This window comes from Thamnophis elegans, chromosome 10 (assembly GCF_009769535.1).
Source record: "Thamnophis elegans isolate rThaEle1 chromosome 10, rThaEle1.pri, whole genome shotgun sequence".
Classification (NCBI taxonomy): domain Eukaryota; kingdom Metazoa; phylum Chordata; class Lepidosauria; order Squamata; family Colubridae; genus Thamnophis; species Thamnophis elegans.
In genome coordinates, this window is record NC_045550.1 from 49,356,534 (window position 1) to 49,384,333 (window position 27,800).

Sequence of the window (27,800 nt, forward strand, 5' to 3'; positions counted from 1 at the left end):
GACTTGCAGGGCCAGCACGATGTGCAATAAGTTCACACAGTGCAATAGGACTGGGTGTTTGTTAGTAGGATTCACTGGGCTAGGAATTTTTTTGTCTCTCATTGTGAGTAGTATTGCGTTGGAGGTGTGCGCACGAAGGGAGGCTCAGCCAATCTCATTGTAAACATGTTGTACTCAACAATACAGGTTTGAATTTGACTACGAAAAGTAAGAGAGTGAAAGTTGAGGAGAGTTTGGGGGAAGAAGAAAAAAAATGATGATTGGACACTGAAATGGATTTTAGGCAGTTTCCATTGCTGAAGGAATGCTGGTTCCATAAGAGTTTGGGCTTCATTGGCTTCTGAAGTGTCCTGGGTAGAGCCCCGGGAAGACCACTGAAGAAGAGAAGCAGCCACAAAGAGATGTATCTTCTCAAGGAAGATGGCTTCAGTTAGAATAAGTCCTGCCAGTTTGAGAGACCAAGCCAGCCAATGGAATGAGCACTCTCTTATTCCTAACTGGGAAGGAGCTTGCTGTACATCTGAACCAGCCTCAAGACTAAGCCAACTCCCATTACTCTTAGAAAAAAACCAGTTAACCAAGGATACGCTAGCACAAGCAGTAATAAATCACCACCACATTCCTATTCCTTTATTAGCTGAAGCAGAGAAAAGAGGAAGGTGTGAGGGGGAAGAATTCATGCTTGTTTAACTGTCTTAATTGGATTCTGTGCAAATATCTTTATGTGCCTGGAAATGAAGGTAAGAAATCACGTGGAGGTTTTGTGGGGCCTGTGCTGAATCATTTCCCATGGACCCAAAGCTCTTGTGACAGACTGGATTGTGCCTTTGGAGATCAATTAAACTGAAAATATAGTTGTGCCATAAATGTATAATTAGTTTGTCTACACTGCTTGCAGTGTTGCTGTTCCTAACCTGTTTGGCTTAGAAGCTTTTGAAGTCCCGATAAATATTGATAGTTCATTTCTACAATATAGAGAAGCTTTTGTTCGGAGAATAGCATACATATTATATTCTCTACAAAAATATGCATCTTTGTTAGCACGGATTAAAACATTGAACAATGGCAAACTTTTCCCTAAACCACACATTGTCAAAATAATATATTTCCTGTATGATATTCAAAAATACTGCACAAATCTATTGTTTTAATTTACCACTTTCACAACTAAGTTTTCCTTTTTCCTTCCCATCAACTACAAATTGACATTTCCCATTGTCCCGGTAAAAAAATAAAAACAAAGTTACAGTAAATCAGCCATCTTAAGAGTCTTTCTATTAATTTTCACATAGGTGCTCTTACATTTTGCAAGATGTAAATTTTTAAGTAAAAACCACTCTGACTTTATTTCACACACTTTATTAGGCTCTATGCAGCCATAAATCTAAAGCAAGAGGATTTTTTCCCCCTCCTAATTAAGAACTGGTCATAAGTTAGGGTAGAAAAAGTTTAGTGTGCACTGCTTTAAAATAAATGTAGATCTAAGATAAATTTCAATAAATTATAATACTGATTGCCTGCTATGTTATTTTAAGGATAAGCAACATAGTATACATCAGCTGTTCTGCTTTGTAATTCCTATGTTTTCTTGCTGTAGGCCATAATGAGAGTTGGAATCCAAAACCTAAGAATGGAAGGACACTAGATAACCAATATTTGCTTTATAGGCTCCTTAAAAGAAGAGGAATGTGTAACTCAGGGGTGTCAAACTCATGTCATCACGGTGGCATCACATGACATATCGCCACCATGACATATCGGGACTTTCCTCCCTTTCACTAAACACGGCCAGCATGTGGCCGGGAGTTTGACAGCCCTGATTTAACACTTTGGATATTGCTGAGGTACAAATCTCAGCTACATTTGGCCACTGGTCAAAGATTCTGGGAGTTAAACTGATAGTCACAGGTTCCCATCCCTTGGACTGCAGGGCAACCATGTTTCATTAAACAATCATTTAATTGTTTAATGATGTATATTATTTATACATTATAATATTATAATGTTGAATAATCATTTAATGGTATTTAGCAGGTCAAGTTCAGTGAATATTCTGCAGTATTAGCCAGTAGAAGCTTCCTGGTTCCTTCTCCTCCTCCTCCAATCCTCTGTACCTACTCTTTCTACAAAAACATTCCTATGGGTCAACATAGCCTTTGGGATTATGCCATGGCACCAATGGGAAATTCAAAGAATTTGCTGATGAACTTTTTTCATTTGTGCAATCAAAATCAGTAGCATTAAGCGTATTTCTTTTCTTTCTTTTTTTACCATGCCTGATTTAATATTCTGAGTTTGTAAACTAGTGGGGTTTTGAAATATTGTCTACATATGATATAGGTATGACCATTTTATTTCAACACAGATACTACATCCTAGGTCAATCTATTAACTCAGCCTGTTTTCTTGTTAAGCAAGACCTTTTTCTCCAGGGGGAAGACTATAAATGTTTATACTGTAAATATTTGAAAGGATGCCACTAATTCCAAGTAGCCTTTTGCACAGCATACATATTTTTGCCCTTCATTGAGTAGGTGACTAGCCAAATGTGGCCTTTTTAAACACTTGAATGAATATAATTTGTACACTGTAATTGTTTACAGCTATTTTCCTGTTAACAATGAATGTTCTCTTCCTCAGACATTAAAAACAGCTTTCAACAGAATGCAAATGAATACATTTGCCAGTTCCATTAACATGTGTTTTTACCATGATTATTTTTCACAGCAATGCTGTATCTCCATAACACAATTAAACCATTTAGTCCAGTCTATAAAAAAATTGGAACGCTTCTCATATGCTTCAGTGTTCTGAACAAGAAACAACACTAGAATAGGAAGTATGTTTCAGTCATTCCTCTTTCTAATACTGATATTAGTGTGCTGGCAGTGCAATCCTAAGCGTATGTCCTAAAGGTTAGGTCTACTGAATTCAGTGGGGTTTATTCTCAAGTAAGTAGGCTTCACAGATGAGTGGCAACACTCCATTGTTGCTTGACACTACTCATTTTGACTCAGGTTTCTATAGTTTTGATTCTCAATTACAGTCTTAGACATGACCAATACTCCAAATATTAACAGGTCTAACATATTTCCAAGGTGTCTAGTTATGGGCAATGTCCCCCAATCCTTCTACTTCAATTTAACACAGTGGTTCTCAACCTTCCCAATGTCGCGACCCTTTAATATAGTTCTTCATGTTGTGGTGACCCCATGGGTGGGTTCCTGCCAGTTCTAACCTCTTCTATAGAAGAGGTTCCACAAATCTACAGTGCCGTTTAGAACTGATTCCAGTTCCCTCCCCCCGCCCGTCCACTCATCATCAAGATGAAGAGCGAGAGGAGGAATTCTGGGAGTTGAAGTCCACAAGTCTTAAAGCTATCAAGTTTGAACACCCCTGGGGTTTTTTTCTAAAGAGTTAGGGGTGCAAGGGTCTTGTAACGTGACAGCTTTAAAACTTGCATGCTTCAATGTCAGAGTTCCTGAGCCAAAATGACTGGAGGAGGAATTCTGGGAGTTGAAGTCCACATGTCTTAAAACTGTCAAGTTTGAACACCCCGGAGGGTTTTTTTCTAAAGGGTTAGGGGTGCAAGGGTCTTGTAACTTGACAGCTTTAAGACTTACGTGCTTCAAATGCCAGAGTTTCTGAGCCAACATTTTGGTTGCTAAGCAAGAGTGTTGTCAAGTGAGTTTCACCACATTTTACAAGTTGGCCATGCCCATCCAGTCACATGGCTGGCAAGCCACTTCCACCCAGTCACATGGCCGGCAAGCCACTCTCACAAAGCAGGCTACACCTACAGAAGAGGTTATAAAATTTTTGAAACCCACCTCTGGGTGATCCCCAACCATAAAATTGGTCGGGGGTTGAAAATATGTGTTTTCCGATGGTCTTAGGTGACCCCTGTGAAAGGGTGGTTTGACCCCCAAAGGGATCCCGACCCACAGGTTGAGAACCACTGATTTAACACTTATAAAAAGTGATGGATCTTATGAAGAGTCAACATTGTTTGATAGTTTTCAATAGTGATGGATGGAGGTGTGCAGATAAAGAATATCAATAGGTATTGGGAATAGGGTTATTTATTTCTAAAAGACTTTCAGTTTTAATTGGGTTAATCTCATGCCCAAATCAGCTATTAAATAATGACAACTTGTATGCACAAATACATCAGCAAGAACTTCCCAAACGGTTCAAACTAATTGATTTTTACATTTTAATGATTCAGAAGAGCTCTGGTTTTATTTTTGAAGTTGCCTCTATTGCAAAATTGCTTCATGTGATATTTGTTCTAGCCCTGGCATATACAACAGAAACTTCAGGGTGGCTGACATCGATATTCTTTCAAGAAATTAAAAATAAATCACAAAAAGATGCTATTGCTAATAGTTTAAAAATATTGCGGCTGTGACAGAAAGATTGTTCTGTTACTCCAAAAAATCCTGATGGAAAATCAGAACTTAATCAACAAAAGGAGTGAAAAAATACAATAGGTTTTCAATAATCTCATTTCGGGCTCTAGGGCTGAGTTATAATGGCAAAGAGGTAGGAGAAACTATTTAGTTAATGCCCTCAAAAGAGCTGCAGCCAATACTATGCTTAAATTAACTGTTCCCAGCTACAGCATATAAGAGTTTGGATATGCATCTCCTACTCACCAGGTAAAACAAATTATTTTTTTATTTTTCAATTCTTATTCCGCATATCTCAAAATTTAAGTACTACCGTATACAGAGCATTAGAAAGATAAAAAAATTAAAGTGGAAGCTTTTTGATTTAGTATTTCCATTTTGCAGTATAAACCATATTTAATGACTCTGGTGCATTCGTTTATAGTTTTGTTTTTGATTTTTTTAAAGATGCCTCTTCATTTTTGTATAAGAATGTAACAAAATAAAGATTGGGGAAGCATCTTATTTTTTTTTTCATCACCCAAGTAATTTGAAGCTAAACCCATCCTGTTTTAGACATTATACAAAGGCCTAGCTCTCTGAAAAGGTTTTAATGCTCGAAAGGGGAAAGGAAAAAGAAGAGGATAAACAGTAACTAGCAATGAGTGCATTGGTAGAAGACCTGAAGGACCAGTTAGGGACAGATATCATGGAGGAAATCTATGTGATCTGCAAGAGTCAATATCAACTTGATGGCAAGTAATCATTCAATCAAAACTAGTAAAACTAGTAATATTTTGAGAATCTAAGTAATATCTCTAAGAAGACATAACAAAGGCAAGAAATAAAGATTTTGGAAGTAACTAATGCACACTTGGTATATCTTAATCCAAAGGTGGACAATTATGGCCCCATTATGACCTGTGGACTTCAACTCCCAGAATTCTTGAAGCAGCCATGTTTACAAGGCGTAAAAGGACCATGGTTGCCCACCTCTGTCTTAATCCATTGTATGAACTTCAAATTACTCAACTACTTCAGGGACGGATTAAGACACCTTCCCTGTTGCCTCTTGAGTTAATTGTTCAGGAGAACCTCTATATACCAATGGAAAATGAAATACGATGATTAAATAGCACTTCACAAATTATTAATCCTGGCAATGTCCAATTAATTAGAGCACCTTAATTAGAACAGAGAAGCTATATTCTAAAATCTTTGTAGCTATCCAATGGGGCCTTTTGACTCACGTTTCTATAGTTTTGATTCTAAATTACAACCTGTAGACATGGGCAATATTCCATGTATAAACAGGTCTAATTTTGTTTTCTTTTGGAAATAATGCTATTTGAGTTCCTCTGTGATAGCATCCATTGATCCCTCTTCTGCTTGCAGAAAAATTCTACTGGGTCCACTGTAAATCAGAAAGCCTGATCGTGCCCCCTAATTTGCAGGATAGAAAGAGGTTACAATTAGAATAGCTCAAGGTCAGATACCGTCACTGATTACAACAAAGTCTATCTGGTTACCCAAAGCTTTCCCAACTTTTCACTTGCCCCAGAGGTTGGAATTATGGGAACTCCAGCCCAACACATCTGGAACTATCAATCTGCATAAAATTGGTCGTGAGATACGCAGATGATAGACACACTGGAATTAAGCAGCCAGCTCATAACAAACCCCATAGATTTCAAATAGCAGCTACATGCAGGGAACACTTGGTACTAGGGCTGGCTTTTGATAACTGACATCATTAAATATTTACATCGTAAAACTTGCTTGCTTGTTTTGGAACAAAGCTTCACCACTAATGAAAAAAGAAAAGAAAAATGCTCTACCTGTATCTTCCATGAGTTTGGCACCAAGTTCCTATTTCAGTTTACTTGCTTCATTAATATGCTAGCCTGATCGCCTAAATACAAATTTAAAAATGCTGAAGTCTTATATCAGAATCTTCTAAGCTACAAATACATTTTATACCGTGGTTTTTGATGTCTGAACTACACATAATTATGGCCCAAAACTAGAAACAAGAATTAATTCAGCTCATCGAGAAACAAGAATTAATAAGGGGGACATTTTTAAGTGAGCATGGAAAAGCTATCTGCTGCTAGTTTTTTTTTTTAAGAAACAAAGATTATTTTGCGGCATGCACACAAACCTTATAAGCACAGCAATGGAAAAGCTTAATTGTTTAATGCTAATGATATAGTAGGAAGTATACCAATGGAAAGAGACAGTACCTATCTGTTATGGACTCATTGGTACCTCCTTGTTATGAAACTGTTAGCTACCCATTTTTGTTCTTTCTGCACTTTAACTAAGCAGATGTTGCGGTATGAAGGAGAGGATGCTAGAATGGATAGTCACCCTGGTGGCAAACCCCATGTCAGTTTTACCAACTGCTTCCAAGCAATCAGCTGTTCCTATCGTGTCTCAGCTGCCCAAGTCCAAACGCAATTCTAAGCTGTTATGTGAAGACTAAGGGAATTGCAGTCCTTTGGAATCTCTGAAGCAGGAGTCACAGGCCTTTATAATTGAAGGATTTTTCATTAGAGATCTAGAGAATAAAGGTACGGGATCCTTTTCATTTAAAAATAAAATAAATTGAATTGTCAATTTTGTTTGCTGTGTTTACCAAAAAGACTGGGTTTTTTTTTCTACTCTCATTTTTGGATGTACAATTTTAATACTAATATACTTGCTACCACTGTCTACTGTGTTGAAGTGTAAAGGTTAAATGAAGAAGTTCGCCAAGTGAGAGGCAGAGCGTGGTATTTCTTTTATTTCTCTTTCTCCCCCCTCCCCCTTTCTTTCTTTCTTTTTTTTACTGGTCTTCCGCTCTGTTGCTGCTTTTGAACTTAACCACCATGACTGTAATGTTGTCAGGACATCCCCTATAAAAAGATTGGAGCACTATGCTCTTGGCTCCAAAATGTGGCTCATCTAAACGTTCTTTGATGAATCGCACCGCTTCCTCATTACTGAACGCATCCCAGAGCCCATCAGAAGCCAAGATCATGAACTCTGGCTGGAGTTTGTCCAGGTCAAAGGTCAAGATATCTGGATCCGGGATGACAACATTCAGATTCTTCAACGGGTAATCCCCAAGAGAACGAGACATGGCCAGGATCCCCTGAACACGCCAGGAACCATTGAAACTGATGAAGCCACCTGGAGGAGAGAAGGAGAGGGGAAAAAAATTGATTAAATAGCCTCTATGGGAAATTGTTCTTAGAAGCTTCCACGCCACTAGGTTATTAAATCACTTAGGAAAACTGAGTAACTTCACAATTTTTTTTCTTAAGTAAATCCTTTCTTATAATGTACCTGTATATCTGTTGCCAAGACGTAAGAAGGAAATCTTGCTCATCAATCTTTGTCTTTTTCAACACAAGGAAAGGATTCCACGGTTCACTGACAAATGTGCGCTCGACAAAAGCGCGCCGACGAAACCACGCCGAGAAAACAGCGAGGTTGAAATCGTGCTGACGAATGAGTACAGAAGCGCGCCAACAAAAGTGTGCCTTCAACAAACAAGTAATAACAACCTAATAACCCTAACCCTAATCCTAACCCTAATCCTGAACCTAACCTTAAACCTAATCCTGAACCTAACCCTGAACCTAACCCTGACCCTAACCCTGAATCTAACCCTTACCTTAACCTAAATCGCGGTTTTGTCGGCGCGGTTTTGTCGGCGCATTTATGATGTTGCGGTTTTTGCGCCGGGATTTCGGCAGCACGCTTTTGTTGTGCGCGCATTTGTCGGGTCATGGGATTCCACTACTTAAGGCAAACATAGCTAGAAAGCTATAACTATATGTTCCCTGCCTATCTGAAAATCACCCAGTATTTTGAACCAAAAGGCACATCTGAAATTTTGAGAGCATACCATGATCACAAAGGACTTTTGAACCATACAATCAGAAGTGGTATTCTGCCAGTTCGCTCCCATTCGGGAGGCTCAACCCACCCACCCAGACATCATCACGGATGCTCTGCGTATGATCAGAAGGTTCTGCACTTGCGCCGAAGTGCCGTGTGTGAGCGCTCCCGGTTCCAAACCGGTAGCAGAAATAAGAGAATTTCATGCCTGTAACTGCTGTCTGCATGGCAAAACTGTTAGGATCATAAAGAAACCTACCCTATGAGAAATGGAGATTTACCCTATGAGGAATGAAGACCTACCCCATGAGGAATGGTTAAAGGAATGGTTAAAGGAACTGACTAGGTTCCTTTAGGTTACAAAACAGAAGATGGAGAGATGAAAACTGTGTGCGTGTGAGAGTGCATATGTATGTATTAAATTCAGTCAACTTTGACTCTTGGTAACTACATGGATACGTCCCTGGTATTATCTAGGCAACATTTTGATAAATGGCTTGCCATTATTGTCTCGGTAGGGCTAAAAATCTAATGATTGGCACAACATCACTATCCAAGGCTGGTCCCTATAAATATATAAAAAAGGAAAAGCAGGAAGAGGAACTTTGTTTTCTGCTTAAAGTAAAGGAAGAACAAGGACCAAGGGTTGAAATTAAAGGAGATGCAGGGTGAATATTATGAGGAATTTTTCCACATTAAGAACTTCATTGCAAAGGAACCGTCCTTCTAAAGTTGAACTCTTTCTCACAGGTGATTTTCAAAAGGGGGTTAGTTTTGAAACTAAAACTAAGTTGGGATGGTTTAATGGATTTGTGCACTGAGCAGAGGCTTACATCTCACTTCTGAAAAACTCTTACAATAGATATATTTCGCAATTTTAAATTTTAACAAATGGAACACAATAAATGAGGCAGCACAAAAAGCTGACAGATGCTATTGGACTCACTTGTGCTTATGTGACTCAGTTTACAATCCAGTGCTCAAGTATTTGTCTGAAAAGATGGACTCTGTAGTGGGACTTCCACTTTCCATAACTCTGGATCCTGACTGATCTGTTTTCAGGAAGTTTGGAGACCACTCTGGCCTTTGAATTATATTTGGCTCACAATCCCTGGTGCAGGTGTTCCTTCCTATACTAATTTTGTCTCTGGGTTTTACATGCATGCAGAGTAAAAAGAAAATGGCACTATTAGAAAAACAAAAGCATATTCAGTAACATCTGGGACTAATGAGACCAGAGTTAATAGACTGTGAGCATATCCTTTTCTATCAGGGTAGATTTTATGTTATGCATCTTATATCTGATGCAGAAAGTACAGAAAATATCCAAATGTTGCCACAAGGAGTTAAGATTAAATCAATATCCTTGCTGTTGCTATTGAAATGGTAGACACATGGCTTTCCGTAGGCAAGTTCATCCATATATAAGACAAACTGCTGAACAGGTGGAAAATTCAACCTTCATCTCTGTTGTTTGCAACATAAAGGACATTTTCTTGCCTGTGCTCAGGCAATCTCCCCCTCATTTTAATCATGTACTGCATATCCCTCTGGGATAACTCAGGAAGAGGTTCATACTCATTTGCAAAGATTTATAATGGTACTGGGATATCAGACCAGTCTTATAAAAGTCAAAATCCCACTCCAGGGCACACACAGACAAAAGAGAAAAGCACACAAAAGCAAACACTTGTCTTTCTCATCAAGAAATTCTGGTTGAACAGGGACAGTAATAATCCAGAAAAAAAAATTCTTGTGAAAATAATCATCCTTCACTTTTGGGTTCATAGGGGAAAACAGAGAAACAGGCAAGGAAGAGCCCCATTTCAAAGCAACGGGACACAGTATTTGGGCTAGGTACAACTGAAATCCTGTAAGAATAGAACCTGAGGTGAGAGGATTGTTAGAAATGCAGTCATCAATAATATTCTCATCATCCTGTCTATGGAGATTCTCAGTCATCCAGATCCTGGTTGTCCCAAAGGTGCTTTTTCAAGAGGCAACTGGATTTTCTTAGGGTCTTTTTGCAGACATTTTACGTCTCATCCAAGAAGCGAAATTGCTGCAAAGAAAAACAAGAAAGCTCCGTTGCCTGTTGAAAAAGCACCTTTAGGGCATCCTGATCAGTGGTGGGTTCCTACCGGTTCAGACCACTGCACATTCATGTGCAGTGCGCATCAAGTGCACGCATGCAGCAGCACGTACCCGAGTGAATTGGCAGTAGTGCCTGCCAGAACCCACCCCTGATTCTGATCATCAGCTACTCAAGGAAGTTCCATCTAGCTCTACCCACAGCAATAAAAGAGAAAAACTTTAGTCTGTAAATTACAGAGAGTCACAAAGAGAAGGTAGAAGAAGAAAACTTAATCCATCCGTTTCAAAAGGTTTGCATAGATTCGATCCATGTAAATAACATTTAAAAGGTAAGATAACCACTGTCCAAAATCATTCCAAATTCAATTCTGCCGCTTGATTCTTCTATTCTTTAATCTAAATTGGGTTTTGAGTTTTTATAGGCAGTCTCTTTTTTAAAACAATAAAAATTCCTCACCAGCTGGAAAAACTTTCTCTTTCCATATCCTTCCATTTTGGAGCTGCCCTGACTTTGTCAGCCTTGGCTGGATTTTTTGCCACCGGCCTGAAGAACTTCTCTTGCTTCTTTCTAGGATTTTGCGATATCCCCGAGATCAGCAAGATGTATTCTTCCTGTTCACCGTCTCTTCGGGATGGTTTAGGTCCGTTTGGACCATCCAATGGCAAAAGTGTTGGCTGTGGTCTCAGAGCATTGAGACCACACAACCATCTCGTCGCGACATTGGTTCCTCCCTCTCAATTCATTTTACAACTTTGTCTTAATTACAAAAAATCCCAACCTTGTGCGAACATTCCTGAAAACTTTCCCAGAAATCCAGTTCAAGTTTTGAATTGGGCCCTGGGAGCTCAATTGGAGCCTCTGAGATTATCTATTAATGCTCACACAGGTAATCCTCGTTTTAGCAACTGCCTCGTTCCATGACCTTTCACAGTTATGATGAAACAATAATGGCGAATCTATGTCACGCAGAGCCATTTGTCAGGGCACACAAGGCTTGCCCTGTCAGCTGGCCAATGAACATGCACGCACTGGCCAGCTCACTTCGGTCTTCTTTTGAGGCCATTTTTCACCCTCCGGAGACTTCAGGAGCTTCCCTAAAGCCTCCGGAGCATGAAAAACCAGCCCTAAGGACAAACTAGAAGTTCGGGGAACGGACTTCCGGTTTGCTCGTATGGCTGGTTTTAGCCCTCCGGAGTGTTCAGGAACCCTCAGGAGGCTTTCCTGAAGGCTCTTGAGGGCAAAAATGACATTACAAGCAAACAGGAAGTCACTTCCGGGTTGCTCATAGGGCCAGTTTTAGCCCTCCGGAGCCTTCAGGGAAGCTCTTGAAGCCTCCAGAGGGCCTCTGGGGGCGCTGTTTTTACCTTTCCCAGGCTCCTATAACGCCTCTGAAGTCTGGGGAGGGCGAAAAAAACACGCCAAAAATGGGGGGAGGGAGTGCTGGTCGTGCGCATAGCATTATGGGTGTGGCCCACCCGCATACGACCCCCCTGCGTTCCCCCCCACTTTTGGCATGTGAGCCAAAAAAGGTTCGCCATTACTGACCTATACTTTTGGTCCTGTCCCCTGATTTATATTACATAAAATAATGTTATATAAGGAAGAAGAAAAAAGAAAGGGACCCCCCCCTCATTGGCCCAGTATGTGAAAACAAAGATATTTTGGCTGGGTTTTTTTCTTCTTCTATCTCAGCTGGTCATTTCCACATGCCTGCTGCCTTCATTGGAAGATAAAAGAACTGAAGGAAAAAAGCCTTGAGATAGAATCTCTCTTGTTCTATAGTGAGAAAAGGCTTTATTGTTATCCTAAAAAAAAACACCTTTCAATTTTTTATTTCTCTTTTTCTCTTGGACACTCATCCCTCCCTCACATGTTGCTTATTTTCTGGTTTTATTAGTATCATCTTTTATTATAACAGTCAATCTTTTTTTCCCTTTTCCTATACAGTGTTTCCATGATAATAACACAGTGTCTTTTGACCCCTGAAATAAGCGCTTGGTCTTATTTTTGGGGAGGTCTTATTCTTTTTGAGGTGCAGCAGGAGGCGAGTGTAGTCACCTCATGGCTGCTGCTGCGTTGCAATATTTTCAGGGAGGGCTTATTTTCGGGGTATAGCTTTTTTTTAGCGCATGTGCTCAAAAGCCCGAATGGGCTTATTATCCAGGGAGGTCTTATTTTCAGGGAAACAAGATAGATTAAAATGCACTTTTTTTTTTTAAGTGGAAGGATTTACTGTCTCTGAGTAAAGGAAAAATTTCACCTCCTTTATTGCATGGCAACAGAAAGGAACTAATGTTCATTTGTGAAGCGCAAATTAGTCTTCCCCAATTATAACTTCTCAGAATTGTGTTTGACAGTTTCTCCCAGAACTTCTCAGCAACACCACCGAAGAAACTCAGAAACTGAAGCAAGAACAAATTAGGAAAATGGAACAAGGTTGTTTCTTTTGCCAAACTTTTATTTATTATTTACTCATTTTAAACATGACTACATTGCTTGCCATTAATAGAATTCTCATAGCAATTTACAATTAAACCATTTTTAACTGATAATTGCTTTAAGAAAACTGAATTTACTTTTTTACTTTTGATTTTAATTGCACTAATGTTATTGTCATTTTTATTTTGTATTCTAAAACTGTTAAAAGCTACCATGAATGTTTATAGAAATGGAAAAGGACAAAACCAAGGATAAATACAAATAAAAATAAACTGAGTGTAATCTGCATTTCTATTTTTACAACTATGTAAGCTCTCATTATCCTTACACTCTCAACTACCATCCAAACCCACATAAAATATAAGTTTTATTGAGCTTAGTTTATGCTGTTTTACATTAGTAAAATGCCACAATGCCTACAGCCACAGAGTAAAGAACAATGGATGATGACTGGATGACTTATTCTCAATAATGATAATAAAACCACAGACAAGTGTAAGACGAATGGCATATATTTTCTTGTTCAAATTTTGCAGTTGCAAAAATACATTTGAATACATTTTCAAGCCTCATAGTATAATTTTTATATTCCCTTTTCTCTCCTCGTCTTGTTTTTACATAAAAGAGATGGCTGATGGAATCATCTCTAGTATTCTAATCTTTGAGGGCAACAGATATTTCTAAGAAGATGTTTTTCTGAAATCTTATAACTTTTAACAGTGGTTCTCAACCTGTGGTCCGCAGATCCCTGGGAGGCTATGATGACCCGCATCACAGAGGGTCAATGAAGATTTGAAGAAATGTTATGATTTAAATCTTGAGTTAAGTCTTGGTGGTCCATGGCCACAAAAGGTATTTAAAGGGGGTTGAGAACCACTGGCCTAGAAAATTTAGTGCTGCTTAGTATTGGATAAAAATAATTTTCTAAGATTAAAATAAACTTTCACCAACCAGTTTTAGAAAACACCCTACATATCTCAAAAATTCTCATTATAAACCCAAATATTGTGTATGTCAAGATGCTGTTGAAGACGGAATAATTTCTAACTTAGGCACAGCTGCATATTATAAAAGAGCTCAAGCTGAAAGTAACTGAAAGTTCTCCCTGAGTAAACTCAATTTATATAAGGAACAAACATTTTACAGCTTTAGAGCCTAGCAAGTTCTCAGTAAAATTTTCACATGGCCGCAATATACTGTCAGAACTGAATAAAAAACCCCTGTCCTGATTGCGTGTCTAAAAAAGCATCACTAGAATACTGTAATTTTCTCTTTGGAGAAAACCAAAAATAACATGTCCTTCAATGTCCAGTACAACTTAATATTGGCAATATTCCCTCCTGGCTAATGTATTCAATCTAGCATTTCCATCTTATGATTGACTTTCTGGCTGAAACAAGTGGAACAGTTCTGGATTTTCCTACTTTATTCATATCTCATTTTTTGTAATTTTTTGCCCTGATAAAGAGTTATGGAGAATTCAAAAACTTTTATATTTGTGCCATTTTGGGTGACTTCAACCAAAAGATGGATAGATTTTGCAAAAATCAAAAATCATAAACCTATTTTCCTTCCGGTGTGAGAAATTGGTATTGCTTTTTTGGGCCAAGTAACAATTCACACAAGAAGACCTGAATTACCATGCACCAGATGAACTCTTCAGTGTTTTAACATCTTGTTGCCTCCACTTTAAGTCTACTATGCAGATCCTTTGATTGCATTTGTATGACTTGTAAGACTTTATATGACTTGTTAAGGAATCATTAGGGCTACCATGAAAGTGAAGGTGCTGTCTGAAGCTGGAAACAATAAACATCAGGAATAACATACAGTGGGTCTGTTCTGTTTTCTTACAGTTACACCTGAAGGAAACTCATCAACTTGACTTTGGGGCATCAAAAGGTAAGGGCGGATATTATTTCCACCTTTATTCACAACAATTTGTCTAATACTTCTATTTCTCCTCTCCTCTTCTATATTGTTCCTCCTTTATTTTGCTACAATTGTCCAGAAAATTCATTACCATCACATTGCAATACATAAAATGGTGAAAGAATGGGAAAAAATAATAAACAAATACGATGTTCTGTCATGATGTAAAACAAAGAAACCAACCGAACACCCGTTTTAGAAACTTACCAGCTCTTTTAATCCTCTTTCTTTCTTTCAGCTGGTAGGGCTTGTGATCATGAGACAAAGGAATAGCATTTCCATCCTTATCACACAAGACCCCCCTTGAATCGCCAACGTTGGCCACTGTGAGCTCTTTATCGGACAGTAAAGCAATCAAACATGTTGTTCCTGAAAAGAAAAAAGGAAGACCATTAAGACAACAGAGTAAAAAATCAGTACTGTTTCTTTCATATTCTTTTCCTGTCCACCTTATTTGCATTCAGGAGCCGTCAAGAATGGCAGCTGCATTTGTATCTGTACAAAACATCTAGTACTAGGATGACAGACTGTTTCATGGTACTGATCAAACCTGACAGGCAATTTCTTCTTTCCACAATATTTTTTTCTCTATCTGATATTTGGTTGGCATTTCAGGGCTGGTTCTCACCTAGCTTGTCATTCAGGAAACCTACAAGAAAAAAAATGGCGCCGTGCCCCAATGGTGTGTGTATACATACATACATACATACATACATATGTTGCATTTGTGCTGATAAATAAGGAAGGGCTTTCTTCAAATCTTCATTGACCCTCTGTGATGCGGGTCATCATAGCCTCCCAGGGATCTGCGGACCACAGGTTGAGAACCACTGTTAAAAGTTATAAGATTTCAGAAAAACATCTTCTTAGAAATATCTGTTGCCCTCAAAGATTAGAATACTAGAGATGATTCCATCAGCCATCTCTTTTATGTAAAAACAAGACGAGGAGAGAAAAGGGAATATAAATATAAGCCCAGGTTCGAATCCCAGTAAGGGTATGGCTAGCTGATGAGAGCTAAATAGCTTGAAATAGATCTATACTAGTCTCCCTTTATTTATTTATCAGCACAAATGCAACACAAATGTAACAAAGGCAACAGTAAAAATAATGGCTTTCTGTCGTGATGGTCTCTTGTGATGAGCCGATAGAGAAAGGAAGCAGTATGCTTCCTCCCATATTTGGGCATACCAGGGGTTGTGACACAATACGTACGTACGTATGTACGTACGTACATACATACGTACATACATGCATATATACACACACACACACACACACACACATTCATCCTTATTCCATTTGTTTTCTTCCCAATACAAACTACATGACAAGTGCAAAAACACTTGGTAAAATACATACAAAGGGGAATTCTTATCGTGCACAGTTAATGTCACTGAAAAGCAGATTCTACATTGTATGGGATTGACAAAAGCTTTGGCTTTACCAGGTGTAGGAATACTGTTTAGCTGGGACAGCTGTAACCCTCTTGAGCCCTGTTGAAAGGAATGACATCAAAAAAATGATGTTACCTAATAAAGGATCCTAAAGGAAACTTCTGGTCATGAGTCCTAGCTAAACTAGCCCCCCACCTGCCTGCATAGTCACTCTCTTTCAGTAACCATGTCATACCTCTATTGGTTTCCATTCCATTCCATACTATACTATTATTTCTTTATTTGCATAATTTAATCATTTGCTCTGAAGCAGACTGCAAATCCAGTTTTTAAAATTCAGATGAAAGTTTTCTATCATTATTATGAGTTGTTAAATTTTCACTGATAATTTTTTTGCATGTGTTATACCCTGTCTTGAAAACTTTCATTTATGGGCAGTTCTCATGTATGATGTATTACAATATTTGTAGACGACACCAATCTAGCTTTGCAAACAACACCAAGGTAGCAGGAATAGCCAACACTCCGGAAGATAGGCTTAAGATACAGAAGGATCTTGACAGATTTGAACATTGGGTGCTATCTAACAAAATGAAGTTCAATGGTGAAAAGAGTAAGGTTCTACATTTAAGCAAGAAAAACAAAATACACAGGTACAGCATATGTGGCACCTTGCTCAATTGTAGTAACTGTGAGAGGGATCTTAGAGTCCTAGTGGACAGTCATCTAAGTATGAGGGGCAGTGTGCCAAAAAAAGCCAACACAGTTCTAGGCTGCATAAACAGAGGGATAGAATCAAGATCACGTGAAGTGTTAATACCACTTTATGATGCCTTGATAAGGCCACACTTGGAATACTGCATTCAGTTTTGGTTGCCATGATGTATGTTTAGTCTGATGAAAAGAATAACTAGGGGTGAATTGATAACAGTGTTCCAATAGCTCAGGGACTGCCACAAAGAAGAGGGAGTCAAAATATTCTCCAAAGCACCTGAGGGTAGGCAAGAAGCAATGGGTGGAAACTAATCAAGGAGAGAAGCAACTTAAAACTAAGGAAATTTTTTTCTGACAGTTAGACCCAATTAATCAGTGGAACAACTTGCCTCCAGAAGTTGTGAATGCTCTAACACTGGAAGTTTTTAAGAAGAAACTGGATTTGTCTGAAGTGGCATAGCATATCCTGCCTAAGGAGGGGGTTGGACTAGAAGACTTCCAAGGTCCCTTCCAACTCTGTTATTCTATTCTATTTTATTCTATTTATTGAACATGAGTAAAGATTTGTGGAGTTTTGACATTTGTTCAACAATGTATACAGATAGATAGATATATACAAACAGGGGAACTGTTAACATGCATGAAAGACCAAAGAAAACATTACACAGGCTGGAACAACTTTTCTCTGAGTAAACATTTAAAAAAATGATGGCATTATGATTCTTTGGAACGGTAGATACTGAAGCTGAAGCTCAAATAGTTTGGCCACCAAATGAGAATAGAGGACTCATTGGAAAAGACTCTGTTGTTGGGAAAGACTGAGGGCAAAAGGAGAAGGGGATGGCAGTGCATGAGATGGTTGCATAGTGTCATCTACACAGAGGATCTGGCCATTATCCAGATGCTCTTAGGTTGTTCACAAGTAGGATATGGAGTTTTCTCACCATTGTTTCCCTGCAGCTAATATTTGAAGTCAGGCTAACCCCCAACCTGAGGTATGAATTTATCTGATCCTATTTAAGTCCATCTTGATTATTGATCATTACTGTGCCTTGGGCTAATGAATTTCACAGGCTTATGCCTTGCATTTGAGGGCCCCTGGCTGGCCTTTGAGGGAACTAAAAACAATTAATGGGTCTGCAAGTCTCATCCAGTCTATTATTACTGCAAATGCAAGCATATTCAAACACAAAGTATGTACAGAACAACTCAGTTGTACAGAACCAAAAAGAAGACCTGTACTTCTATCAACCGAGATCTATACTGACAGAAATCATGAAGTCTACCCCCTCCAAATTGTTTAAGGGTTTCTTTTATGAAGTAGCAACATAATGTTTTAAAAAGATTTTCTAAGGAACAGAGCTGACATTTAACAGCCTATATGAGAACTGCTAAAATTAATTTATTTTTACATGACTGCAATTCATGTTCCAGTTTATCATTTAATGGTAAATAAAATTAATTTCATGCTTGCATTCTTTTCATTTTAAGTGAGCCAGAGGAGTGCAAGGTAAATTTTCACCTCAGTTAGTTAATTTACATCTGATTATTCATAAGGTTCAGACATCTGCCTTTGCATATAATGGAGTTCGGGAGGATTATGTTAAATTAAAGGGTATTAAAGCCCTTATTAATGTATCATAGTGGAAGAGCTGGTTCTAAAATTCTGATGATGTTCCAGGTTGTAACATGAAAGGGATGCCATTACAAGTTTATTTATTTGTCCAACAAGTTCAAGGTAACAGGTATAAGTATGAACATAAACAAGAACAAAGGAAGTAGATGCAGATAAATGGTGACAGTAAGACAGGGACGGTAGGCATGCTGGTGCGCTGATGTATGCCCCATTTAAGGACCTCTTAGGAGTGTTGTGAGGTCCCATGGTAGATCTTAATATTGCCAAAACTGAGATACACCTTCAACAACCAGCTTCAAGGCAGAAATTGTCATCCATAAGTTAAAAAAAAAAGTAGGACGGCTTCAGTTTACCTCATCTACAGACTGTTGTTTCCCTCAAGAAGGTCTTGAGGGGAAATGTTTGTGTTGTTGGCTAAATTGCTATGGATTCTCCTGAACAATCACACCTTACAGGTAGTTTTTGACTTACACCATTCATTCAATGACCATTTGAAGTTACAACAATCCATAGAAGAAAATGTTTATGACTGGTCCTCACGCTTACAATTACTGCAGCGTCCCAAGGTCATGTGATCACTATTTGCAACCTTCCAAGGGGGCTTCCAACAAGGGAAGTCAATGAAGAAGCTAGACTAGGAGTGGGTTCTGGCTGGCTTTATTGTTGGTTTGCTTGTGCACGTGCTTTGCACATGCACTGAATGAGTGCTGTGCAGAATTTAAAAATAAAATGGTGCTGCCGATGGCGTCAACCAGGGAACCGATTTGGGGGCGTGGCAGGCCTGGGTTGCTGCCGGTTCCAGCGACCCAGGCCGTCATACCACTACTGGTTCAGCTGAACCGGGCTGAACTGGTAGGAATCCACCTCTGGTCTAGACAATGGGTCACTAAATCCTGAAGCCCAACACTGCCCAGCTAAACAGTTATAGTTCAACATGTTTGGCTTACATCTATTGTCCTAGGCCAAGTTAGGTCCTTCTAACTACATCTAAATATTTATATATCTGTCAACATTCTCTGAATCTGTTGCAATTGCATTTTTCAGAATTCCTGGCCAGCAAGAAGGTGGCATGCTGGCGAATGTTGACATAGATCATAGTAACATTTTTTTTTTAAATTAACAAAACTAAAATTTTGCTCCAGATCACAAGGCATTTGAGTGCTGGCAGTTGTATTATTCTACTTTATTGTCACATATTGCCCCAGAGATGGAAGATTTCAATTAGCCTAGCAGCAAAGGAAAAGTTTATATACCCCTTGACCCAGAACTACATTTTTTCCAAAATTAAAGCACTTCCCTTTGTTTCTAGATTGTTCAATCGCAATAGGAAATCTGACCTTAAATGTTGTCTATAACAATTGCTTGGCCATGGATATTGGTTTAGCTGATACCAAGTGTATGACTGCACTTTTTCATATTTCAGTCTCTATTAGGGCTACCAGATCTAGCCTGCAAAAATCTGGATGACTACTAAATATTATTGTTTTCTGATATCTTTTCTTCCATCTACTAGTCATCTGGAATTTTGCATCCAAGACCTAAAAACCTTGGTGTTTATTTGAAAAGCTGAGGCGTGTCAAACTTGTTGCACCTAGACAATGGATTACTCAAGTAAGTTTGATGAGATACTCAAATTTTTTTTGGTTAAATATATTTGCCACCTATATCACCATGGGGCTGCTTTAGATGGCTTACAACTATAAAAAGGAAGAAACGAAAAGAGTGTAAACAGAACAGAGGTAAGATATTGAAACAATAAAATAAACAATGAAAAAGAACACAATGAGAGTTAAACAATATGATTATGAAAAAGAAGGATGAATGGGTAAAGTACCCAAAAATGGCAATAATGAAAAGTATCATTGCCAAAAAAACAATACAGAGGTGGCTAGGAATCAACCTTGAGTTTTTATATCAGTGTATACAGTCTTGCAGCCTAATGTGATCTTCTTAATCTGCATTCTCTCATTACTTTCAGTTCTTTTTTAAAGTATCCAGAAAAAGCTTGTCAAAACATAGAGAAATCCCATCTCAGATGATATTACAGAACAATATGCAGGCTAATTAACTCTGGTATTTATGGGAGCTTTTTTTCCTATTTATCTTAATTGCCTCCCCCAAAATATTTAATTTTGATAGTGGACCCATTTTTTTTCATTTGTGCAATGCCCTATTTCATAAGATATAGGATCGACCTTCTGAACTTGCTAAGGCACAAACCCAACCAACAAAAATCAACACTAACCAAACACATGGTATATCATTTTTTTATAGCTACAACTTGACCTATTTATGTATAAAGCTCTTTACTTTTTAATGCAAGATAAGTTTATTTTTATTTCTTTTCTCCTATGTACAAAAGGAAAAAAATACAACACTGGGATAACAATATCCACTTTGATTTATGAAAATGTTGAAGCCACTGACCGCATCCGGCAGCCTGCCAACATGTGAGGAAGCAAACCTATTTCGCTTTGTCTTCACCGCTGTCTACTGTGATTTAATCCACTTAACCTTGTATAGGGGGAAAAAAGGTTACTCTTCTCAGTTGTCTCCACATTTGATGTAAATGTCCAAGAGATAATTCCAAAGATACAATGTGCCGAAATTGAGAATACAACCCCAAATAAGTATATAGCAAATGGCTGTAGAAACTGATGGAAAAGAAGCCATTAGAAATTTCAATGAAATCACAGGCTAGTTAGCTAGCTAAGGAAAGGAACATTAAAAGAACAGCACTCTAGATCAGTGTTTCTTAACTTTAGCAACTTTAAGTATGGACTTCAACTCCCAGAATTCCTCAGCCAGTCAAACTGGCTGGGGAATTCTGGGAACTGAAATCCATACTTAAAGTTGCCAAGATTGAGAAACACTGCTCTAGATCAAGAAAATGCCATGTAGGTTTAGAATGCACTCCCCCCCCCAAAAAACTCACTGTATACATGTGATTGTATATGAATATATGTGAATATATAAATGTGTATATCTATACATCTTTATATTTACATTTACAACGGTTGTAAATGTAACCTTTTGGACCACCATTACATGAAATTACAATTACAGTAGGGTTCAGAATTAGGAACTACAGCCTCTTACATAGAATGAAGTTATAAACAGCAAGATAAAGACAATAGAAATGAGTGGCAGCATCTGTAGCCAGGACCAGACACCTGAAATTTTATTAATTTAATTATCAATAAATTAATTGCATTATATTTATTTTTTATTTATTTCAGATTTTTTTAAAATCACACCTTCATTATTTTTGGAGATAACTCAAGGTAGCAAGCATGCATAATACTCCTCTCTTCTCCTATTTTACCCAAGAACAACCTTGTATGGTGGGTTGACCTAAGAGAGAGGGACTGGCCTAAAGTCACCCAGCCAGCCGTCATGCCTTCATGTGGCACTAGAACTCCCAATTTCTCACTTTTGAACCTGGTGCCCTTACCACATCACCAAATTGGTATATCATTATTATTTAAAATATCCATTTGCAGTAATTATATTCTTGTATGTTAATCTATATCCCCCTCTGCCCAAATCCTAAATTTACCTGGTAAAGAAAAATACTGAACTGACTTTCTAAAAGCTGGATGTTTTTGTTGTTATGGCAACAAAGACTCCATAAATTACTATGATCAATTGAATGCCAACCGCCTGAAATTACAAAGAGGGCTTTTCCAGTTGAAGTCTTTCTTTTTTGAGCTGTTGCTCAGAAATTGTCTTTTTAATTAGCAAGAATGTACAATGAGGAGGAAGAGATGGGGAAGGAAAATATATCATTCAGGCTTGGGAAGGGGAAGAAAAACAACTAAGCTAAGGGTATTGCCAAGTTGTGCCATGTAAAGAGTGAAGTCACCTGCTACCAAATTAAGGTATTCTCTTTTCAATTTAAATTCAGCATTTTTCTGCAGTCAGGTCTCATAAATATAATGGGACTTGGCCCTGGTTTTGTGTTAGTCTCCATACTTTACACAGAGACAAAAGGAGCCTAATTAGTTGAGCTTTTGAACTGGTAAATTCCAACTTGAAATTCAAACTAAGCCGTGAATATCACATAAATTTTTTCCCCATCTATATGAAGGAGAATGGATCTTCATTTTTCCACTAGTACTTAGAGTTCCTTGTTACATCAAAATCTGAGGGACGCCAATTAAATTAAACCAGGTATGGAGAACTTGTGGTCTCTACAAGGTAATGACTTACTTCTTGTGGAAGTACAACTCTGATCAATTCCCATACTTAGTGATACCAGCTAGGACAAAAATACTTCAGCAACATGAGTAGAGAACATTGGTTCTTCATCCTGCGTTGGGATCTTTTGTACATTCTTGCTAATTAAATTCTTGCTAATTAAAAGATAAACTTAAATCTTTTAAACTACCAGTCAACATGTACCCTAAGAAGACAATACTCTCTCTCCTAATAGGCTGGTCTGGCTGACAGATTGCTGGTTCACCAAGGAGGCTCTGATCATCATCATTCATGACTTCTTCCTCTTCAGGACAAAGGAAGAACAGGGAAAGAAAGAAAACAATTCTTCATTTTGCAGAACATCTATAATCCTCTTCTTCAGCCCTAAACACTTATGGCAGCTGCTTTTCATTTAGGACTCCACAGGCATCACTAACAGCAAGGCTGTGGAATCTCTTTTTGAAACTCAAGAGAATAAATGTTCTTCTTTATATCTATAGTGTGTGTTTTTATTTCTCCACCCCATATATCTTTCTTCTATTTTCTGAGGTGGTTTCTTAAGGTATTGTCTCTTCAGAAGCTCCTCCTATTTCTCATTCAAGAGTAACCTGGGGAGTGGAGATTATGTTCTGACCGAGGCTTCTCAAGAGCAGGAAGCAAACTCCTTGTCCCGACAAAAAAACCCTTTTATTAATTTACTGTGACTTCTGCTTATTCACATCCAGAAAAATCTTTCAAGGGAGGATTTACAGTCACAGACCTTATCTGGCTTGGAGAGCTGACAGGCCGATATCTGCAAAACTTGGCAAGGAGTCTCAGAGAGTCAGGAACCAATTAAGCGAACTAATTGTCTCCTGCAAACTCCACTTCCCTTTCGTTCCTCTTTTATTACCTCTGGGAGATTATTTCCTTGGGAGGGGACATTCATCGACCACCTGTGGCCTTACTCCCAAGTCGACCCCTGTTCTTTAGCTGTTCTCTTCGTCTGGCAACTCTGCGCATGCACAGACTGGAAACAGGCTCCAGCTCTTCATCTGCCTTACTGACTCTGAAGGCAGCTGATAACTGGCATATGGCTCTGGCCCCGTATCTGCCTCTGACACAGAGCCCTCATCAAAGCCTTCCCTAGACTCCATGTTCCTCCCCAATCTCCTCACTGTCCGAATCTGCTGCCAGCTCTGCAGGCCGCTGGCGGGCCACAACAGATTATAGCCTCTGGTCTCCTTACCTTGTGTTGTAGGCAAAGATGGGTTGCTGTTGGTTCATCCCGGATCGGGCAAACCGGTAGTAGCGGTGGTGGGAGGCTCCACCCACTCGCCCAGACGCTTCTGCGCATAAGCTTCTGTGCATGCGTAAAAGTGTCACGCACGTGCGAGCATTCACAAACCAGTAGTAGAAAAATTAGCAACCCACCTCTGGTTGTAGGGAGCCAACCGGCTTTTACTTTTAACGTATATTGTTTCTTGTTGGCTTCAGGTATGAAACATGCTCTATCTCCTGCATGTATGACAAGAGTGTCTTCTGTCTCCATGTTCCTCTGATGAACAGAAGAAACTCTTCCCATGTTTGCTTTCCCTGTTAATCCACTTAATTAGCATCTTTTCTGGAGAAAATATGCCTCCTGAAACTAGCTCAAACAAGGTCATCAGCAGGCAGAATTCCAATCATACACACTGAAGAATCAATGGTAATCAGCAATACAATAGGTAATCAGCTGCAACAGAGGAATATCCAGCAACAGAATTTGCAGTTTTCACCTTTGTGTCACTTTTACTCTCTTCTTCTTCCTCCTCCTTCTCCTCAATTGAACCCTGTTGTCAATTTACTCTCCTGTTCACTTGTTTAGTGGACTGCAAATGTGGCAGAATGGAAAAACAGAATGCAAGAATTGGGAGGATTTGGAGGACCTGTGACTGGACTAGATAAAACGCAACAGCGCAGAAATAAAAGCATTCTTTATTGTCTCAGACTGTTTCAAGTAATGTAAATGGGAACACTGCACCTGGATACCATGTGAAGGACGATATCTGAATGAAATAGATTACATAATAGGAAATACAAAACAGAGAAGTGCTATCTTGTCAGACAGGACATCTGCAAGGCTTATGGAACAGAAGGTGAGTTACTAACAAAAAATACACAGGTTAAATTTAGAAAATTAAAGAATAAGTGTGCCAGCAATATTATATTCTGGAAAACATAATCAGAATATAAAGCCAATGTATGGAACAGGTTTATAGTATACTTAACTTAGGAAAAAGTAAAAAGAAATAAGAAACATCAAGACCCCACACCTGAAAGTATTCCAAAAATTTCAAAGAGGAAAAGATCAAAAGGCTTTCAGAATAAGCTAATGTGATAGCCGGAGAAGCGTAAGTACCAAGAAGAATATATGAATCAATAGAGCATTTCAACATCAGACAAAAAAGGACAAAAGAATATATTTATATAGCCATCAAGAAAAACAACGTGGATAAACATAGGAAGGAAAAGGAAAATCAGAAAAAAACAGAGAATGTTATAGATCAGGGGTGTCAAACTTGATTTCATTGAGGGCAGGATCAGGGTTGTTTTTGACCTCAGGAGGGCTGAGGTGGGCATGGCCAGGGTGGATGTGGCCATCTTGATGTCACTCATGTTGGGGGTACCTGTGGTGGCCCGAACGCTCTGCCAGCAAAAATGTGCTCCTGAGCTCCATTTTCAGCTGCGACGGCTTCCTGCAACTCTCTGTCAGCCCCTCCCTAACTCTGTTTTTGCTGGCAGAGGCACCATTGGCCGGTCCTTTGCTGTTTACAGGGTGGCCCCATGGGCAAGATCTAAGCACCCCTCTTATAGATAAACTAGGACTAGGACTATAAATGGAATAGTTTTCTTATAAGTACAATAAATGAAAACACTATACCGAAACTCTTTACAAATGGAATTGCATTTATGGAAAAATAATATATTAAGGAACTGACTCCATTAGAAAGTGTAATATGACAGGCAATAGGACAACTGTCAAAAAGAAAAATATGAGGTGCAAATGAAGTGCTTTATTGAAAGGTAAAGGAACAGAGCCTGTTAAAGTGCTAACAGTTCAAACTGAAAGAAGACTATGCAACCTAAAGTCAGGAACATTTTAATTTATTTCAGTGACAGCATAACTATGAAAGCTGGGAATGGAGAAAGGGCCAAGAAGATGCCTTTACATGAGATAATTCAATACGATAAATGTTATCCGCCATTGTTTCTTCAATGGAAATAATGTCAAAGAAACATGGATAGATAATATTTATCGCATTGAGTTATCCCATGTAAAATTGTCCCCCAGGGAGTTGCCTATGGTGAGTTGGCCGCAGAAAGATGGCCATGGTGAGATGGCTGCAGTGAGATGTCCCATTCTGTTGAAAGTGCCTAGCGTGTACTACTCCATTACAATTTTCATAAGAGATTCTTGCGAATTTTATTTAGTGGCTTACAACTCTTTCACAGTTGGGACACATGGATTATAGTTCCCATAAGGTAGTCAGTCATTGGCTATGTTGATTGGATTGGGTGACATTTGCAACTGATAACTTCTGGCTAACAACATGCTGGAGATGTCTATGGAGATTCTCAGTCATCCAGGTCATAGTTGAGAGAGAGTGCATAATAAATAATAAAAGCAGGATATAAATAAATAAATGAAATTATAAGGATATAAATAAATAAATGAAATTAAATGAAATTATATGTATGTATGAGAAAGTGAGTGCATCTTTCTCCAGCATGTTGTCCCAAAGGTGCTTTTTCAAGAGGCAACTGAAATTTCTGTTTTTTCTTTGAAGACGTTTTGCTTCTCATCCAAGGAGCTTCCTCAGCTCTGACTGGATTCAGACTCCACTCTCCACTATCTTAGTCAGAGCTGAAGAAGCTTCTTAGATGAAAAGCAAAAGGTCTTCAAAGAAAAAAAACAGAAAGTCCAGTTGCCTCTTGAAAAAGCACCTTTGTACAAACATGCTGGAGAAAGATACATTCACTCTCTCATACATACATATAATTTCCTTTATTTACTTATATCCTGCTTTTATTATTTTTATAAATATCTCAAGGTGGTGAGCATAGCCAACATACCTTTCTCCTCTTATTTTCTCCACAATAGCAACCCTGTGAGGTGAATTGGGCTGAGGGAAAGAAAGATGGGCCCTAGGTTATCCAGCTGGCCTTCATGGCCAAGGCAGGATTTGAACTTACAGGCTCTTGATTTTTAGCCTGGGGCCTTAACCACTAGGCCAAATTGGCTTTCCCAGAATATATACCAGAAGATATATATTGGCTCTTCTGGTTGTGGGTACTCTTTCCTTTGCAATCACTCTTTAAAGAGAGTTGTAAATGTCAGCTTTGGAAGCCATATTAACACCGGAAGCTTCCACGCTGCCACATTCTTGTGCTTGGCAAATTAGGAGGGGGGGATTTAGTAGAAGGAATATAGTTAGCCATAATAGCATTCTTCTTTTTGGTCAAGGTCATGGTATTCCTTCACCTGGAAGAGGATTGGTTGAAGTGTTGTCTCGAGTTGGGATGGATTGTGATTGGACCACGGGATGGACTGATAGGTGCAGGGGATGGGTTTGGGCTTTTGATTTACTGAGGAAAAACCCGGAACACTCAGATTCAGGTTTTCCAAGTTGTGCCAGTATAACTACTCTAATAAAAGGGAACTTTGAGAAAATGCCAGTCTCAGAGTTTTTAATCGGAGTTGGGTTTTTCTGGAACGCTGATACATGATTGTGTAGATGATTTAAAAATCTTGCCAAAAGAGAGAGAGAGAGAGATCAATGCACCCAAATCCAAATGTGTTTAAAGGAAGAATACGGTAATCCTCCTTTGGAACTAAAAAAAAAATCTGAAATCATCCATTCTGAGAACCACATAAAACAAAAACATACATTTGTTTTTCTGCCTACCTGCCTTTTATTGCTTCTTTCACTCTTCAAAGGCTTGCAGACTAGGAAAGATACCATGATAATGATTTTTCTTCCCCCCGGTTGGCAAAAGCTGAATATTAATTACCACTGCTAACTGTGTAAGCAATACTTCCAGCTACATTGCCGTCTTTTGCTATCATTACAGCGTTTCAAAAACGC

At 38.7% G+C, this 27,800-nt stretch overlaps 1 protein-coding gene across 6 annotated transcripts in view; it reads right to left on the reverse strand.

The window, feature by feature from the left end:
- Positions 1-4,850: 4,850 nt before the first annotated feature.
- Positions 4,851-27,800, reverse strand: part of PPM1L (protein phosphatase, Mg2+/Mn2+ dependent 1L) — a 205,370-nt gene continuing 182,420 nt past the window's right edge. For all 6 annotated transcript variants that reach the window (XM_032225180.1, XM_032225181.1, XM_032225178.1 and 3 more), the window contains exons 4-5: positions 14,953-15,114; positions 4,851-7,565 (exon numbers count right to left, since the gene is read on the reverse strand). In XM_032225180.1, coding sequence (XP_032081071.1) covers positions 7,219-7,565; positions 14,953-15,114 — 509 coding nt within the window. In that variant the 3' untranslated portion in view covers positions 4,851-7,218. The remainder of the gene's footprint in view (positions 7,566-14,952; positions 15,115-27,800) is intronic.